The 20,879-nt window shown below is 39.7% G+C and overlaps 1 protein-coding gene across 7 annotated transcripts in view; it reads left to right on the top strand.

Moving 5' to 3' along the window:
* The window catches only part of LOC134343921 (GTP-binding protein Rit2-like), a 402,328-nt gene that overhangs the window by 234,378 nt on the left and 147,071 nt on the right, over positions 1 to 20,879 (top strand). For all 7 annotated transcript variants that reach the window (XM_063042848.1, XM_063042850.1, XM_063042851.1 and 4 more), the window contains one exon: positions 6,068 to 6,259. In XM_063042848.1, coding sequence (XP_062898918.1) covers positions 6,068 to 6,259 — 192 coding nt within the window. The remainder of the gene's footprint in view (positions 1 to 6,067; positions 6,260 to 20,879) is intronic.

Raw genomic sequence — 20,879 nt, 5'->3', positions numbered from 1 at the left:
CATTTTTAAAAAACTGCAGAAATGTAGCAGTATTTTAATTCTAGAAATTCTGTTATGTTTTAATGGTTTGGATCATGTTTATCACAAGTGTGAATTCTCATTAAAGATTTTAACCAATGCTTTCAGAGCAGCCCTGAACTGGAAAAAATGTTGAGGTATAATAGATCAAACATTAAGTATTTTGATGCTGCACTGGCATAGTTGCTTGCAAACAGGCTGTCATGCCTATAAAGGCAGCACTCCATAGTTTGAGTAACTGACAGTAGTATTATTCTGCCTTCAGGGTAGGGAAACTGAAGAAAATTATTCAAACACAAGTTTTCCAGCTGTGGGCCCCAGAACAAGCCAGAATACACACTGACTTAAAGATATTACAGATGCATGATAATGTGAGAAGTTGGAGAATTTCTATAGCAAAGTTGAGGTCCTCAGTACCATTAGGCTAGTGTTGAGGACTCAGGAAGGTGAGTGAGGACAGGAATATTAAGTAGCAGGAGTACGTGGAGCTTAGCTGATATTTTAAAGTCTCATTATGGGCAAAACTTACTGGTCCATTGGCACTCACAAACACTTTAATTTTGTGCCTGATCCTAGAATATTCATTGTTATATCAGGTTGATAGGATCTTACCTCATTGAATAGGCTCAAGACACTAGAGGGGACAGTGGAAGTGGATGGTAGGGTCATTGAGGAAAGAATCCACGGTTGTTGTAATGAGGGCACAGAGGCCGATTGGTGGGAAGAGAAGTTGGAGAGTGGGTTGGTTGCTGAGTTTCCTTCTTGGTAACCTGTCCTAATTCAGCAAAGACTCAACAGAGTTGAGAGGATGTTTCCATCAGGGAGACTCTAAGACCAGAGGGCACAACCTCAAAATACAAGGACATAACCCTTGAATAGAGATGAGGAGGAAATTCTTCAGCCGGATTGCCATGAATCTGCAGAATTCGTTGCCACGTTTGGTTGTGGAGACCAAGTCATTGGGTATATTTAAAACAGACTTTGACAGATTCTTAATTAGTAAGGGCGTCAAAGGTTATGTGGTGGAGGCAGGAGAATGGAGTTAAGAGGGTTAATAAATCAGCCATGATTGAATGGCGGAGCAGACTCAATGAGCCAAATGGCCTGATTCTGCTCATATGTCTTGTAGTTTTGTGATCCTATGGACTCTGGACATGTGCAATGATATCTGAATATGTACAATATCCACTTGAACTCCACTTTAGATTGATACAATCTACAGGCTGCTTATGCAGAAGCAGGCCATGTGCGTAAATACATCGTGTGATCAGATCATCGGATACTTATTGCACCTCCACATCTCCTCTCCCCTAAAATGAACCTGCCACCACAACAACTGATTACTAATATTAAACTGACTATCAAGCTCACTCCTCTCCAATATTCAGCAGCTGCCCTCACCCCAACCTCTCTTCCCATTAATTGGCTTCAGACACTACAACCCTCTGAGATTCTCTCTGCTTGGACCTGACCATCCATTTCCATCATCATCCTCTGTATCTGAAGCTCTCTCATTGATACCCTCTTCAGTAGAATCAGATGGTAAAACATATCAACTGCATCACTATTCAATCCAATTTATAACTCCTAAAGTATTTGATGAATATGAGTTTGTAAACTATGACATCAATGGATCTCAGGTTGAGAGGGTAAACAGCTTCCTCAGCATCCACATCACTGAGGACTTCACGTGGTCTGTACACGCCATTTGTGTGGTGAAAAAGGCACAACAGCGCCTTTTTCACCTTAGACGGTTGAGGAAGTTTGGTATGGGCCCCGAAATCCTAAGAACTTTCTACTGGGGCACAATTGAGAGCATCCTGACTGGCTGCATCACTGCCTGGTATGGGAACTGCACCTCCCTTAATCACAGGACTCTGTAGAGAGTGGTACGGACAGTCCAGCGCATCTGTAGTTGTGAACTTCCCATGTTTCAGGACATTTACAAGGACAGGTGTGTAAAAAGGGTCTGTAAGATCACTGGGGACCCAAGTCATCCCAACCACAGTCTATTCCAGCTGTTACCATCCAGGAAGTGGTACTGCAGCATAAAAGCCAGGACCAACAGGCTCCGGGACAGCTTCTTCCACCAGGCCATCAGACGGATGAACTCACGCTGATTTGAGTGTACTCTATGTTACATTGACTGTTCTATTTATTGCACTTTGCACATTTAGATGGAGATGTAACATAAAGATTTTTACTCCTCATGTATGTGAAGGATGCAAAAAATAAAGTCAATTCAATTCAATCCAACCCAACAAGAGACACATGTTGATGCTGGAGGGAAAAGAACATTAACTCAATTCTTCTATGATATTGCAAGTGAAGTGAGCACAGACAAGGGCAAGGAAGCAGCCTTATTGACGAATTGGATTTACAGATTCAAGTTCAGGCATCTATGGAAGATTTATGGAAGAACCTGGACATGTAAACTGTCCTTCATGAATTCAGGGCTTACCTGTGGAGCATTTCCAAGTAATCATTTACTGCAAAATTAGAGTGAAGAGAAGTGATTACAAATTTTGTCACAATCTCTGAAAATAGGATGTAGATCTTTGTGAAGAAGTAACAAACTACATTAATAATCATCACCTTCATTAACAAGAGAAAGGAGCTCAATGCAAAAACTGAGATAAAAGGTTACAACTGATCTGGAACAAAAGCACAATAAGAAAGAATTTTCTGGGGACGCTGGAGTACTGAGAACAATAGAAGCATAGAAAACTTACAGGACAATACAAGCCCTTCGGCCCACAAAGCTGTGCCAAACATGTCCTTATCTACCTCCGCTTACCCATAGCCCTCTATTTTTCTAAGCTCCACGTATCTATCCAGGAGCCTCTTAAAAGACCCTATCATTTCTGCCTCCACCACCGCTGTCGGCAGCCCATTCCACGCACTCACCACTCTCTGTGTAAAAACCTTACCGCTGACATCTCCTCTGTACCTACTTCCAAGCACCTTAAAACTATGCCCACTCGTGCTAGCCCTGGGAAAAAGCCTCTGACTATCCACGCGATCAATGCCTCTCATCATTTTGTACACCTCTATCAGGTCACCTCTCATCCTCCATCGCTCCAAGGAGAAAAGGCCAAGTTCACACAACCTATTCTCATAAGGCATCCTTGTAAATCTCCTCTGCACCCTTTCTGTGGTTTCCACGTCCTTCCTGAATTGAGGCGACCAAAATAAACGTGAGAAAACATGCAAATGCTGGAAATTCAAAGCAACACACGCAAATTGCTGGAGGAACTTGGCGGGTCAGGCAGTATCTATGGAGATGAATGAACAGTCAATGTTTTGGGCCAAGACCCTTCTTCAGAACTGGAAAGGAAGGGGGAAGATACCAAAAGATGGGGGAGAGGAAGGGGGATAGCTAGAGTAGGTGAAGCCAGGTGGGTAAGAAAGCTAAAAGGCTTGAAGGTAGGAATCTGATAGGAGAGAAGAGTGGACAATGGGAGAAAAGGAAGGAGGAGGGGAACCAGTGGGAGTTGATAGTGAGGTAAGAAGGGGTAAAAGGCCAGAGTGGGGAAGAGAAGAAAAGGGGTGAAGGAGGCAAAAACAATTACCAAAAGGAAAAATTGATATTCCTGCCATCAGGTTGGAGGCTACCCAGACGGAATATAAGGTGTTGCTCCTCCAACCTGAGTGTGGCTTCATCTTGACACAAGGGGAAGCCATGGACCAAACTGCTGGAATGGGAATGGGAATTGAAATTAAAACTTAGACCACTGGGAGTTTCCGCTTTTGCCTGATGGTGCAGAGGTGCTCAAGGAAGCGGTCCCTCAATTTATGACGGGCCTCACCAAGGTAGAGGAGTCTGCATTGTGAGCACCGGACACAAATGATGACCCCAGCAGATTCATAGGTGTAGTGCTTCCTCACCCAGAAGGACTGTTTGGAGGCCTGAAAAGAATGAAGCATTAGGGGGAGAGGTCTTATAACTCCTGTGATCTTTTGATTACTTGAGTAATTTTGCAATTATTTTCAGTAAGTAACTGACAAATATAATTCAACCAGATAGCCATTAAAATAATAACTAATGCTAATGATAAGTACAGTAGCACTGGTGTGTCTTAGCCTCAGGGTCCACTGTTCAGTGCAATTCTTCAAACAACAGCAACAATTTTACTTCTATAAACTTTTATTGTTACAAAATTAAAAAAAAAGACACCAGCTCTATGAGAAAATACAAGAGCCTGGTCAAATTGAGTGATTTTTTTTCAGTCTGAAAGAGAAATAAAGAAGCTAAAAATGTTTAGAGACTGAATTCCAAAGTCTAAAGCTTCAGCAGCTGCTGAAAAAAGAATCAATTAAATTCGAGGCAATCAAAAGTTCTAGTTTCTCTAAGCATTATATTGCTAGCATAGATTAAATAAACACAAAAGGACAAAGCTGAATTGGAAAATAACAGATTCTTTTAAAAAGATTAAGTTATGCTGAAACAATATTGGTCAGAAAGCACAGGTGAAGTAGGCAAACAGAAACTGGGTGGGCTAGAATAGGGACAGCAGAACTTGAAATATCTCAAAGTTGAATGAGACCCAAAATGTGTCGGAATACTGCAGTCCAGAGGTAACAAGGAAATTGGAATTTCTGCTGAAGGTGAGCTGAGGCAGAGCAGAAAGAGAGTGATACTTTCTTGTAGTAGCCCAGAGGAAAATGGAAAGCGAAGCCTATGCAGTTGATTCACGAGCTTTGGCCAGTTATGAAAAAGCACCTGGGTGTTTTAGTGTCTAGCACTGAGCAAGCCTAGACACTAAAGCGATAAAATAACTAATGCAGAGCCTTTATTTTGGGTCATATTGGTGCTAGAGTGCAGCAATTTGTTGCAAGCTGCTCTCTGCAGATCCATTCATTTTATTCTAATCATTGTACTCTTTTAAATCTAAATTCATTGCCTTGAAGATGCTTTATTCTGCATTCTATTATTATTTTACCTTATACTACCTCAATGCACTGTTGATCAGTATGAATAGTGTGCAAGACAAGTTTTTCACTGCACCTTAGTACATGTGACAATAATAAACCAATTTAATGATTTACTTTGCTCAGTATATGTGTATTTTGGAGAATCAGTTATGAAAGCAACTTAACATATTGAAGACACTCTACATTATTCAGCTATAAATTTTAGTATCAGCACTTGAGTAGCTTTTTATATCCCATCCACCAATATCCGTGTTTGCTTCTGCAGTGAGTAATCCCAGCAAACAAACTGGAGTACATAATTTTGAAGTTATATGGGCATATATAATATATGAATCTACTTGGGCAGGTAACTATGTAGGAAAGATTTAGAACAATGTGGCAAATGGGATTAGCTTAGATGGCTACCTTAATCTACAGTGACCAGTTAGGCCAAAGGACCTGTTGCCATGCTGTCTCCATGATAGTTAGACTCCACAACTCTAATGCTATACTTATATTCAGGACTTATGATAGCTTAGTGGTTAGCCTAACACTTCACAGTATCAGCGACCCAGGTTCACTTCCCACTACTGTCTGTAAGGAGTTTATACGTTCTTCCTGTGACTGCAAGGGTTTTCTCTGGGTGCTCTGGTTTCCTCCCACAGTCCAAAGAAATTAATTGGTCATTGTAAGTATTTCTGTGATTAGGCTAGGATTAAGTCAGGAGTTGCTGGGCAGCGTGGCTCGAAGGGCCAGAAGAGCGTACTGCAAGTTGTATCCGATAAACAAATTTGGTTGGAGGGAAGGGGTTGCTGGAGAGTGTCATCAGACTGATATACAAGAGGGAATAGTTGTTTCCTCTCATTAACCGAAAAGCAATTTCCTTTATCCCACAATCTGAACAAGATTAGTTAACTCAGTATAAAGAATCAAATTGAAATCTTGCTTCTAAATTTGACTTTTCTCTATCATAAAAAATAGTTAATCAAATCATTTCCAATTACCTAGCAGAAGAAGCATGCAGATCATTTCATCAAAGTATAGGAGAATTTACACTTGAGTGTTGGAGGCTTGTATTTAAATGTTCTCCTTTCATTTATTGGTAATATTTTCTGCTCTTCATGCTTATCTGCAGGCAGAATTCACAGCCATGAGGGACCAATACATGAGAGGTGGAGAAGGTTTTATAATTTGTTACTCTATTACTGACCGCCGATCATTCCAGGAAGCTGCAGAATTCAAGGAGCTCATCTATCGTGTTCGGCACACATATGATATTCCAATAGTTTTGGTTGGAAACAAAACAGACTTGGAAGAATATAGGCAGGTAAGAAAACTTCCCTTGCTAATAATAAACTTTATAGTGATTCTTCAGAGGTTAACAATGAATTTGATGGCTTTTGTCAATTTCATTACTTTCTAAACATTTTTGTTTGAAATGTGGGCATTGCTACCAAGGCCTGTTCTTTTCTCCATCATTAGTTCTCATTGAGAAGGTAATGTTGCAATCTGGAGCTGGTGAATCCATCTTGTGGAAATATTTCCACAGTGCGGTTGGGATTTAGACATTGTGAGAAATGAAGAAACAACAATACATTTCCAGGGAGAGAATATTTTCATAAATATTTAAATTTACATCTATATTTCCAAGTTAGAGAATGCAAGGGGTGCCACAGTGGTGTGGTGATTAGCATAACACTATTATAGCACCAGCGACCGGGGTTCAATTCCACTGTGGTAAGAAAGGAGTCTCTACTTCTCCCTGTGATTGTGTGGGTTTTCTCTGGGTGCTCTGCTTTCTCCTGCATTCCAAAGATGTATGGCTTAGTAGGTTAATTGGTCACGTGGCTGTAATGGAACCTGTGGTCTCATTGGGCCAAAAGGACCTGTTATCACGTTATATATGTGAAAAAGGGACTCTGCAAGTGGTCATGTTCCTGGGCATTTTCTGCCCCTATTCTTGGTGATGCAAGTCAAGAAGGTGTGGTTGCAGTAGAACAACTATAATGTATTTTGTAGGTGGTACACACTGTAGTCAAAATAAATGTTGATGATGGTGGATGGTGTGTAATCCAGTGGGCTGATTTCTTCTCAGTGGTATTAAGCCTTTAGAGAGTTGTATCTGCACTGGGTTGACTGGAATGTTACAAGTTATATCACCCACACAGGATAACATGCCTATGATCTGATTTTGCAGCCACTATTATAATTCTGACTGTCACAGAAAAAATGCATCGATGAAACAGTTGAAGGACTGCCCTGAGGGGCTTCTGCATTGATGCCCTGGGGCTATGACTGACCTCTAACAACCACAGCCATTTCTGAATTATCACAAAACAGCTTGTGGTTCTTTTAGAAAAAAGTAACCTCTCTTTCATTAAATAAGTTATATTTGTGTTGAATGCTCCAATTGTAACTGAACAAATACAAAAGGAAAAGAAATACATGGAAAGAAGATTGTTTGACACTGATAAAACATTATGCCAAAAATGAATGTCTGTTTTGCAGAATGTATATTTTATTTTTAGAATGTTCCAGTTAACTTTAAAAATGTATATATGGTCTGTTCAGTAACATGATTGAGATGAAAAACAGAAAGTAAAAGCACGAGCAGTGCATAATCTTTATCCAATATTCATATCAGGAGTCTATGTGTAAAATATCCAGATTTGTTGACAGAATTTTGAGCGCAAGCGTAGGCTGTGAGGAGATAGCCGAGATCCCTCAGGGGATGTAAGCAGATGAATTGAATAGGCAAAGACATGAGAGATGAAATATAATGGAGAGAAATGTACATTGAGCACATCTACGTGAAACACTGTCTTAGGAAAGCAGTATCCATCATCAGAGATCCTCACCACCCAGGCCATGCTCTGTTCTTGCTGCTGCCATCAGGTAGAAGGTACCTCAGGATTCACAGCACCAGGTTCAAGAACAGTTACTACCCCTCAAACCATCAGGCTCTGGAACAAAAGAGGATAACTACACTCATCTATTGAGATGTTCCCGCAACCAATGGTCTCACTTTAAGGACTCATTAATTTCATGCTCTCTTTATTTATTTCTATTTATTTATATTTGCATTTGCACAGTTTGTTGTCTTCTATGCTCTACTTGCTTTTTTATTGATCCTACTTATAGTTACTATTCTATAGATTTGCTGAGTACGTCTGCAGGACAAAGAAACTCAGGGTTGTATGTAGTGACATGTATGTACTCAAACATTTTACTTTAGTTTAAAAAGTGAAATAGCTTTTAAAATGGTGAACATTTGAAAGGTGTCAGTGTACAGAAGGACCTGAGTGCCCTTGTACACAAATTCCTGAAAGTTAACATACTGCTACAGCAGGTAGGTGTAAAGATGTCTTACTGTAATTACATTGGACCCTACTAATGAGACCACACTTAGAGCGCTATGTACAGATCTTGTTTCCCTCCTAAGAAAATGTATAGTCTAACAGAGAGAGAGGAAAAAATGATCACCAGATTGAGCCCTGAGATAAGGAGATTGTTGAGTCAGAAGAAATTGCCTATATTTTTCTTGCGCTTAGAAGACTGAGAGGTGTTTTCACTGAAATGTACTTTGTTTGTCGATACCAAGGGTAGATGCATAATTGATGTACCCCCTGCTTGGGATATGTAGAACCAGGAATTACAGTCTGATAATGTAGATTCAGGACAGAGATGACAAGAAATTCATTCATCCTTGCAAGCTTCTGCAGAAAAGGATTGTTGCGGCTCAGTCACTGAGTGTGTTCAAGGTGGAAGTGGATAGATTTTTGGATACTGTGGGAATCTAAGGATATGGAGTTAGTGCAGGAAAGTGATGCTGAGGTAAGAGATCATCGAATCTCTCAATAAATAGATCATCAGGCATCAAGGCCCCTATATCCATCTTATGCTTCTCATTCTTGTATTTTTGTGAGTTCAAAACCTAAAAAAAACAAAAATTTCCAGTAATGCCAGAGTTTTATTAAAAATATTGCAACATTTGAGACAAGAATGCTTGGTTCATGTGGCATTTAATTAAATATTACCATATTTAATTTAATACTGAAGGATATGTTAAGAATTTTAGATTCATATTAAAAGTAAATAGTATTCAGATCCTTTCAGAAATAATGAACATGATGTGCTTGATAGTTTTATTTGTTATCCATTTCAATGTACTCAGCATTATCTGATTGTCAAGATTCATAGTCAAACAATCCTTTATACTGTGTATTCCTGCATGTCTTGGAGAACATTAATTGTTTATACATTTTATTGCCAACTCCATTGAATTATTTTAATATTTTATTGATTGCTTTTTATGTGATTTCCCCAGTTAATTTGCTGTCTGTCTCCTGTTCAGGTAGTGATGTGTATTGTATTCTTCCTTGGTTTGTGCCTGAGGGCAGGTCTGAAGCCTTTGGATGAATTTTCTTTGGTCTTTTTCCTCTTTGCTGCAATAGGTTCAGCAGAAACTACACTTTTATCCATTAGCTAGCTTTATAATGAGGGGGCAGAACTTTGCACAAAATTTACCCCCAAAATGAAAGCCTTCAGGATGCAGTTAAAGTCTTTTTTTTTGGAGATTAAATGAGTTAAGATGTAATTAAGTTATAATTAAGAAATAATCAGAATTAATTAACCATACGATAATAGTCATTTTGTATTTTATGGGATATAAAATAATTATGCATTACTCTGCAAATGGGCTGCAATCTTTGAAGTTCTTTAATTAAACAGAAGATGATGTGGGTTTTAAATTGCCTTCTCAGAATAAGCATAAGTTGAAATAATTAAAGTTGCAACCAAAGATCTACTTTCTTTTCCATCTGGAAAAAAAAATTGCACTCGACATTCTTTATTGCTTTTCCATCATAATGTTTGTTTTAATAACATTTTGATGTTAAAGATTTTTCTCTCCCTCTCTGCTTTTGTTGTACAATATAGAGAAGTCACTACTGCAGTGGTTCTCTCCCAGTTTGAAGTTTTATGTTCCAGCAACATTTATTGACAATTCAGACAGCAAGATCCATGCATGTACTTTGCACCCCAGGTGGTTTTATACCTATTAAAATCAATTGACATAGCTGCAAGGACCACAAATTAGGTCTCTGCCCCTTAATTCCCTGCAGGCAGTCCCGTTGCACAAGGTGGTGCTCCAAGTTTACTTGTAAAATTCACATTGAGTATTTGTTTGGTATTAGTGAGTGAACCTTCCATGACAACAACCCTATTTATCATCATACAGTGGCCTGGACTCAACTCTCATTCTGACAGGGGTTAAAAGGCTGGTATTGCTGTTATGAATATAAGTGTAATTTGCTGGAGAGCCATTATCCCCAGCTGTCCTTTTTTGATCTGAAGTCAGTAATACTACGACTTTTACTGAAAATTGCAGTTCGGTGGAGTTATGGGTCCGTATATCTGGGCCAAGATATTCAGAGCAGTGGGATGGGAGTGTTTCTAAGAGAGACAAACAGAATATTGGAAATATCCAACATCCTTTCTTGTCAGTCCTACAGATTTTCCTTTTGAAGGTTTACTTGAATGACAAGCTGCCTGATTCTTGTGAAGGAAATCCTGTGACATTGTGATGGATCTGAACAGGGAGTTGATAAGGAGGGTTGAAGCTGTATGGTATGAATACTAACTGGACGGGAAAGCTCAAGTGGATTTGAGAGTCTTAAGGCAGTGAAGAATATCGGTACATAGGACAAAGTCTGGTTGGGCGTTGGTGATATTTAGAGAAGATTGGTAGACAGAGTGTATATGGCAGTGGAAGAGACTCCAGGCATTGGTTTGTGATGGGTAGATGGACTTGGGAAGTAGAGTGGTTGTGGAAGGATGAATTGATGATAGTTTGGTGGGTCAGGGATTTGAATCAATGAAGAGAAAGATAGAAAGCACAGATAACAGAAGTGTGTGTTAGACTATTCATCTGAGGGTAATCTGCTATTCAATATGATCATGGCTAATCCCTTATCACTGTGATACACTCTTTCCCCACAAGCCCTTTGGACACAAATGCAGTGTCGATTATTAAGGACCCCCACCACCCAGGATATGCTCTCTTCTCATTGTTACTGTTGGGAAGGAGGTACAGAAGCCTGAAGACACACACTTAGTGATTAGGAACAGCTACTTCCCCTCTGCTATCTGATTTTCTAAATGGACATTCAACCCATAAACACCATCCCAAGATTTTTTTTTTGTTTTTTTGCAGTACTTATTTTTAAACCTATCTATTTAATTGTCATATACTTTAATTCAGTTTTTCCTCTATTTATCATGCATTCGTTGTACTGCTGCTGTGAAGTTAATGACTTTCACAACATATGCTGGTGGTTTTAACTCGATTCTGATTCTTTAAGCTTAGAAAATTGTTATAAATTTATTCAGCTACTTGAACTCCACTAGGTTCTGTGGCAGAAAATTCTACAAGTTCACTATGTTTTGCATAATGGAATCACGTCTTAACTGATATCCTGAGTTCATGACCCCAGACTCTTGAATCCCTAGCCATGGCAAACATTCAGACTGTGTAGCCCTATCAGAAATGCTACCTTTCAATTACATCTCCCATTCTGATACGCACTAATGAACATTGGCCTGATCAACCTAATCCTCATTCAACACGTTGCAAGAATCAGTCTGGTCAGGCTTAGTTGCACTCCCTCAAATGCAAAGACCTCTTGTTATGTTAGAGAGTCAAATCTTCCAGTTCGTTTTGGACAAAGCCGTGCATAATTCCGATAAAACATACTCACTCCTTTGCTCAGAACCTGGTCATGAAGCCCAATGTATCATTAGCCTTGCTTTTATTTTTTTTAACTTTAGAGATACAGCACGTTAACAGGCCCCTCTGACTCAGCAAGCCCACACCACTCAATTACAGCCACGTGTCCAATTAACATTCTAACCCACAGAACTTTAGAATATGTGAGGAAGCTGGAAGAAACCCACACAGTCCCAAGGAGAACATAAACTTTTTACGAGCAGTGGTGGAACTGAACCTGAATCACTTGCCCTGTAATAGTATTTCATTAACCACTATGTTACCGTATCATCTTTCTTACCTGCATACCAAGTTTCCATGCTTGCTTTCAGTCACTAGCGTACAAGGACACCTAGATCTTCTACAGTAATTTGCCCTTACAGAATTCACAAATCACTACCAAGGATTTGAGATATGAAGAACAATTTGCTGTCATGGAAGTTAAGTGAAAAAAGAAGAATATTTATAAATAAACAGAAGTTTTTTTTAAAACTTCCATTTCTTGACAATAGTCATAGCCATACTTTATTGATCTGGGGGAAATTGGTTTTTATTACAGTTGCACCATAAATAATAAATAGTAATAAAACCATAAATAGTTAAATAGTAATATGTAAATTATGCCAGGAAATAAGTCCAGGACCAGCCTATTGACTCAGGGTGTCTGACCCTCCAAGGGAGGAGTTGTAAAGTTTGATGGCCACAGGCAGGAATGACTTCCCATGATGCTCTGTGTTGCATCTCGGTGGAATGAGTCTCTGGCTGAATGTACTCCTGTGCCCACCCAGTACATTATGTAGTGGATCACAAGTGCAAGTGACACAACTTTGTGTTCCAGAACTATATCCTAGTTGTCAACCAGTTTTCAAACTCGTGAAGATAGTAGTCAGTGGCACTGATGGTAGGGGGAAATGGTTGACAATGGGGAAAGGTGGTGATTGGAGGGAGGGATTTTAGTTGGACTAGGATAGTCAGTGTGGAGAGATGATATGCAATGGAAAGAGATGGTGATGGTGGGATGGATGACACCACTTGAGAGATGGTGATAAAGAGAGAGGTGGTACGCGGTCGGGAGAGATAGTGATTGGTGAGAGGAAACAGCAGTTATAAGTGAGAAATAATAGTGTGGAAGATGGTAATAGTGGTAAGGATCAAAAGAGATCAGTGGGGAGAAGGATGATGGTGTTGGGACAGTCTGTAAGAAGAGGCAGTAATCATGGTATGGTTGGGAAGATGCAGCATTTCAATTGTGGGTACTTGAGGAGAGAAACTATGGTAAAGAGAAAAAATATGGTGATTAGTTGAGAGAAGTTGTGGTCAAGAACAGGACAAGTAAAAGGTAGTGAAAGTAGGACAGCATAATGGTGTTGAGGGCAAACAGAAGTGGTCCAAGGGGATAAGTTTGCAGAGTGTAGGACTCATGTTTTAGCCAGGTGAAGAGCATTCCTGCTCTTCTTAAGTCAGAGAATGCTTGGCAGGCTCTTACTTTTTAGACTCCTTCTGCCTCCTGCTGTTTTTTTGAGACCTAGGAAACTTGGCTGAGATCAATAGAAAACAAGTGTTTTATGACGGGGAGAGGGGCACCCTTAGCAGCTTCATAGATGCTCTTCATGGCATTAGCTGCCCACTCCAAACATTGTCTGTTAAAACCAAAAGCAATATTGAAAGATAACTTTTACCTCACATAACCCTCACCGATTTTGGGGATCAATGTAATCTTAGAAGAATCACATTGCATCTATTCTGGCTGCACTGGTTGAACTATTAGCTTACAATATATCCAATTCCATTTGAAACTACTTTGAATTATTATCATTATCTTCTCAGAAAATACGTTCAAGATCACAATGACTCACTGTGTGAAGTAATTTTTCAATCCTGCTGTCCTTTCTTGCACTTCATATTTTTTCTCATCAAGACTCGATGAGCCTGTCAAAGTGAGTTGCGCAGAATATCGTATGTTACGGCCACTTTATCAGATACACCTGTATACCTGCTTATTAATGCAAATATCTAATCAGCCAATCATGTGGCACTAACTCAATACAGAAAAGCATGTAGACATGGTAAAGAGTTTCAATTGTTGCTCAGGCCAAACATCAGAGTTTGGAAGAAATATAATCAAATTGACTTTGATCGTGGAATAATTATTGATGCCAGATGAGGTGGTTTGAGTATCTCAGAAACTACTGATCTCTGGGGATTTTCATGCACAACAGCCTCTAGAGTTTACAGGGAAAGGTGCAAAGAGAACAAAAAAATCATCCAGTGAGTGGCTGTTCTGCAGGCGAAAACACTTGTCAATGAGGGAGGTCCGGGGAGAATTGCCAGACTAGTTCAAGCTGACAGGAAGGCAACAGTAACCCAAATAGCCATGCGATATAACAGTGGTGTGCAGAAGAGTAGCTCTGAATGCACAACACGTTGAATCTTGAAGCGGATGAGCTACAGCAGCAGAAGACGATGAATGTACAATCAATAGCCACTTTATAAGGTACAGCAGTGTATATATGGGACGCATAGTTGGTGTTGCAGTTGACAAAATGCTTTTATGGTGTCAGTGACTGGGTTCAGTTCTGCTGCTATATGTAAGGAGTTTGTGCGTTCTCCTTATGACAAGTGGGTTTCCTCCAGGTCCTCCGGTTTCCTCCCATATTCCAAAGATGTACAGGTTATTAATTTAGTTGGTGACATGGATGTAATTGGACTGTGCTGGCTTGTTGGGCTGGAAGAGTCTGTTACAGTGCTGTATCTCTCTAGATGGGTATACATCAGGATATAATGCAGATTTTTTGCCTCAATTTAGAAAGGAAAGGCTGCCAGATACTTACTGCATTTTTTAAAAAAACTTATCTTTTCAACTTGTGAGTAAATGCTGATTATACTGGACATTTAAGGAAGATGTCCTTAAAAGAGAAATAGAGAAGCTCAAGGAGTAGACCACTACTTAAGTATCAATTTGCATATGATGAACTTGTACAGTAAGTCACTCAGGCTACATCCACACTACGCCAGGTAATTTTGAAAACGAAGCTTTTTCTCTTCGCTTTGACCCTCCGTCCACACCAAAGCAGCGTTTTCATCCCCCAAAAACAGAGATTTTCAGAAACGGTCTCCGGAGTGAATAAATCTGAAAACGCCTAATATCTGTTGTAGTGTGTACGGGGTAAACGGAGAGATTTAAAAACGCTGTCATGACAACACCACAACAACAATACTTTTTCTGCTTCTGCTTGGCACTGCGCAAGCACTGCAGTACGGCTGTTATGACGCGCAGTCGGTGTGAATAGCGTGAGAGTTAAATTGTAAAGTGAGCTTTTTTGACTATTTAAAAACGCTGTCATGACGTGTCGGAACAGATGGCGACAGCGCGGCATTTCGTTGTTTTCTTGAATGCAATCCCCAACATAACCTAACAATTTCAGAACAGACGGCAACGAGACTGAAGCCAGGAGGGTTAGAAATGTACTCACCAAATACTTTGACCCATAGCTTACTGAATAAATAAGTATACTCACTTTGCCCTGTTTTCTGTCCTTGCTTGTATGAAGGTGGTTTACCTATTTATGCAGTACTTCTCTGGCAATAGATGTAACATTGTATGGCAATAGAAGATAACACTGATGCAGACATGTTTTATACATTTAACAAGGTGCTTTATTAATGCAACAGAGTTAGTCAGGTTTTCAATGTTTGTCGTCAGCCGGGTCATACTGGCCGTGAACTCCCTGTCAGTTGCCTCCATATGCTCCAGTATTTGTTTTTTTTTTAGTTTTAAATCCTCCTGCGCGAGAGCCAAGAGCAATTCCTTTTAAGTTTTTCTACTCTATAACTGGACAAACGCACTCCAAGTATATCGTTTCCTCCGCTTGTTTGCTGTGTCCTGCGCATTCCCAGTAGGAGGAGATTCACCCAAATATCCGTCTAATGTGGACAGAGATATTTTGAAAAACACTTAGTGTGGATGCCTATCATTTTTACTCGAAACCGGCGTTTTCAAAATTATCCGGTGTAGTGTGGACGTAGCCTCAGTGCCAAGTAAAGACAGAGAGGTTACAGTTTTTATTATTTATAATGATTTCACAGAACACAAATTAGTTAGATAAAGACAAGTAACAGGGTATAGGAGACTGTAAAACCACACTCAGTGACAATTTTTTCACTTGCACTCTTGGATTTCTGAATGACCTCATTTTTTCCCTCTTTTGTGCCATTCCTTTATTTTTGTAACTTACTGTAATTTTTTTGTCTTGTACTGTACTGCTGCAGCAAAACAACACATTTCACGATCTATAAGTCAGTGATAACCAAGGTGATTCTGATTTAAATGCCATAAAAGCTGTTGTCATAATGAAATTCAATGAGTTGTTAAGTGGTAGATTAGACATGCATTCCTCACATTTGGCGGTTTAAACTACTTTATTCACAACCCTTTCCCCACGTATTGATTCACATCCAGTTCTTGGGGTCAAAGAAGATCCACATTAATCTCTTTCTCCCAGACTTGTGTCTGATGTCAGTGCTGCATTTTAATGACCACGGATAAAGTTACCTCTGGTTCCCGCTTCCCCCTCCCTCAATACAAAGGAGCAGAGCATCACTATGTCCAGCGGGGATGCAATTGATCGAATGACTGAAGATTAGATCTATACTGGAATGTACCTATAAAGATAATTGCTGGATTTCAACAGTTCTTTGAGACATCCGGTCAGAGACAATTTCATGGCCTGAATTTCAAACTTAGAGTGTGGTAATATGCTCACAATTATTGCTAGTGACACGATTCAGTGTTTGTTATTAAATACTGGAATTCCTATTGCCTTAATAACATTTACAGTTACTGTTCTGTGAGTGGAGGCTCACAATACCTTATGCCCTTTGCTCATACTCTGAGTCAAGCCATATTCAGAAGGAATGCACATCAGATTGCCTGTATCTGGACTATCCAAATGCAAAATGGTCTTTATCTGTCACACAGTATCCCTGTAAACTTCCCTAATCATTTGGAAGTAGAAACAAAATGAAATGTATAATCAGCAATAGCCAAATAAATTAATGAGCTGCTGGAATTGTGAGATCATAGAAAAGTTATGATACAGAAAGAAGGCATGTACTCCATTATGTCCATGTTAATTAGACCTTATCTTGCCTAGCAGAACTAGGGCAATGGTGTTCCATGTCACAGATTTTCAAGATCTGATGCCCTTTTCCAGTCTTTCAGAAAGTGATAGCCGGCCCCATGCTGCCCTCTAGATGAAAATATTTATCCAAATCCCCAATTTGGCCTTTTTATCAAAACCCACTAACTACAGAAGATGGTACTCACCTTTTTCAGACTTCTTGAGTGTAACTTGTTGGTCCAAGGTACAGTACTGTGTAATTCTCTTAAAGAAAACATATATATAGCTAGGGTGCCTAAGACATTTTGCACAGTACTGTATCCTAATACTTACAGGCTGCTCTTTATTGACCATGGCTCAATGTTTAATGCAATCATTCCTACTGTTCTGATCAAAAAGCTCCAGAAACTAGGCCTCTAGACCTCCCTCTGTAACTGGATCCTCGACTTCTTCACCAGAAGACCACAATCTATGCAGATCGGAAATAACATCTCCACCTCACTGACAACCACCTCAAGCACGTGTGCTTAGCCCACTGCTTTACTCTCTCAACACCCATGATTGTGTGACCAGGTACAGCTCAAACACCATCTATAATTTTACTGACGACACAACTATTGTTGGCAGAATTTCAGATCATGATGAGAAGGAACAAGATAAATCAGCTGGTTGAGTCGTGTCGCAGCAATATCCTGGCACTCAGTATCAGCAAGACCAAAGAACTGATTGTGGACAAGCCGAGGGAACACACACCAGTCCTCAATGAGAGATCAGAAGTGGAAAGAGTGAGCAATTTCAAGTCCTTGCGTATCAACATATCTAAGGATCTATCCTGGACCCAACATATTAATGCAGCTACAAAGAAGGCACGACAGTGGCTGTATTTCATTTGGAGTTTGAGGAGATTTCTTACGTCACCAATGACACTTGGAAATTTCTACAGCTGTATCGTGGATAGCATTTTAATTGGCTGCATTACCGTCTGGTATGGAGCAGGGTGGGGCACTGCACAGTATCAAAACAGGAGCAAAGAGTTGTAAACTCAGTGAGCTCCATCATGAGCAATAACTTCCCTAGCGTCCAGTTCATCTTCAAGGAGCGGTGCCTCAAAAAGGCAGCACCCTGGACATGCCCCCTTCTCACTCCTACCATCAATGCCCCAAGGCATGCACTCAGTGATTCAGAAACAGCTTCTTCCCTTCTGCCATCAGATTTCTGAATGAACATTGAACCCATGAACAATATCTCACTTTTTTTTTGCTTTCTCTTTTTGCACTACTTATTTAGTCTATATATACACAAAACACACTAATTTACAGTATTTATTATGTATTGCAATGTACTACTGCCACATAACAAAACTTTCACAACATATGCCAGCGATATTAAACCTGATTCTGATTATATTATAACTTTTCAGTTTCTAAATAGCAATTAATATTACTGAGCTCATACAAAGCTAAGTTCTTTTATCTCTGTTTCCCAACCACCTTCCCATTTTAACCAATATATAGTACTGTGCAAAAGTCTATGGCACCTTAGCTATAGATATGTGTCAAAGACTTTTGCACAGTACTGTAGTTCACTACTTTGTGTGAGGTCCTAAATTATAGCAATTTCCAAATATAAATACGATCATGTGGGAAGACAAACACAAACCCTATTCAAACAGTTAAGATATGCCGATGGATTATAGGGCTTGTCAAACTATCAGAATGTTGATGCCAAGGTATTCAGTTACGAAGTTTTTTCAGTTTATTTTTTCCCAGGGTCATGAGATTGAAAGTTGATTATCTTTCCAATATATGTGATGACACAAAGATTAATGGAACTGAGGGCAGTGCAGAAGATTGGCAAAGGATACAACAGGATATAGGACAGTCACATATATGAGCAGAGAAATGGCAGGTGGAGATTCATCCAGGGAAGTGTTAAGTGTTGCACTATGGCATATTAAATGTAAAAAGAAAGTACGCAGTTAATGGCTGTATCCTGAACAAAGGGATCTTCAGAACGCTGAAAGTAGCCATACAAGTTGGGAGGGTGGTGAATAAGGTATTGGGCATGCTTACCATAAGATTTAGGAGCAGAATTAGGCCATTTAGCACATTGAGTCCGCTCCATAATTCTATCATGGCAGATTTATTGATCCCCTCAACCCCATTCTTGTGACTAATCAAGAACCTATCAAACTCTGCTTTAAATATCCCCAATACTTCACAGCCATTTGTGACAGTTGGTTGCAGAAGGGGAAGGACTGACAGCTCAATGTTCCAGGTTTCTATTGTTTTAGATGGGATAGAGTGGGAGGGATTAAAAGAGGTTGGGTGAAAAGGAAGATTAAACTGTAACTCACACAAAATGCTAGAGGAACCACAACAGGCCAGATAGCATCTAAGGAAAAGAATAAATAGACGACGTTTTGGGTCGAGACTCTTTATCAAGACTGGAGAGGAAGGGGAGAAGTCAGTTCACTCTTTTCCATAGATACTGCCTGGCCTGCTGAGTTCCTCCAGCATTTTGTGTATGTTGCTTTAGATTTTCAGGATCTGTAGATTTTCTCATGTTTGTTAAAGTGTAACTACCCAATCTCAAAGACTATTTTCTTCCCTGTTTATTCTCTTGTGAATTTAGCTGCCAATATCCACTATTCAACCAGTGTTTTCTGTCTCTCTACCATGAAGAAGATACTTCCAGCTAACAAAGCAGTTTAAAACACAGTTCATTTATTTTCAGTGAAACACGTCTAAATCCAGACAACTCTTAAAGCACATTTAAAACTCAAAGGATTTCCATCTGAAATATTTCCTAAACACAAACCACTTCCTAAACATAAAGCATTTCCAATACTCAAATGATTAAAGATTTCCAAACCATAGGTACAATTCCTATAAGCTAAAAAGGCATACCAGTGATGCAAGATGAATGAATTGTTCATTTTAGAAATCAAAGGCAGAGGAATGTTTCTTTACATTTCTTGATGTTCCTTACCCCATTCCTAATAAGTTTGAACACCTCTCTACATTTATACCCTTTCTTCTCAATTGGGTGAATTTATATGCATATAATAATTCCTGAGATATCACAAAAGGTCTAAGAACTCTTGGAGACATAGACCAAAGTTAATGCTATAAATGCTGTGAAGAGTTGGCTTGTCTTTTGAAACAATCCAAATCCAAATTAAACAATCCATTGTTTTATACCACATCTTAAGCAGTACTAAAGCAGGTGCATTGAGTTTACACAGACAGAGCATTTTTGTATGCATATGCATACATACATATGTTATAATATATACATTTTCCTCTCTAGAGAGGCCTGGGAGCTTAAGGGTTCAGCACATTAAACCTTGCTGTTCCTAATAGTGCGCTCTTCTGGGCGAGATCCAGAAGATCTTTTCCTGGGATTTGCTGGAGCCTCTCTCCCAGTCCAGTTCACAGCTCCAAGTTCTCCTGTCACCACCAAGATTACTCTGGCTTTAACCTTTCACATCCTTTCTATCTGCTCTTTCAAGCTTTGGCATTTCTCCAGCTTCTCATATTCTTCTTGATGTTACTGTCATTCGGGATTGCCACATCTATTACTATTGCCTTCTTCTGTTCCTTGTCCAGTATTACAATGTCTGGTTGGTTAATACCTGCTTATCAGTTTATAATTGAAAGTCCCACAAATTCTCCACTGCTTTTTCAGGTGTTTCCCATTTGGACTTGGGAGTGTGAGCCTGACGCTTCCACGTCCCCATCCTCCTTTATTCCGGTGAGCGTACAGTCGCTTGATGTTGGACTTTGGATGGAATCCTCCATGTATTGTTAGTAATTTCCAGGTCTTGATATCAGCAGCTTCCAGTTTGTTCCTATACCAGCGCACTATTGCAGCTGGGTAGGATGAATGTGTTGATGGTTCTGATCTTGTTCTTCCCATTCAGCTGGCTTTGTAGTATATGTCTCACTCTTTGGAGATGCTTGAATGTTGCAGCCTTCCTTGTGTCCTCATCATGACTTCCGTTTGCCTGCAGGATCCCCAGGTCTGTGTAGCTGTCCTGTACTCTGGTATGTGGCCTT

This window comes from Mobula hypostoma, chromosome 3 (genome assembly GCF_963921235.1).
Source record: "Mobula hypostoma chromosome 3, sMobHyp1.1, whole genome shotgun sequence".
NCBI lineage: Eukaryota > Metazoa > Chordata > Chondrichthyes > Myliobatiformes > Myliobatidae > Mobula > Mobula hypostoma.
The sequence above is the reverse complement of the archived record's forward strand: the minus strand, read 5'-3'. Positions and strand labels throughout refer to the sequence as shown.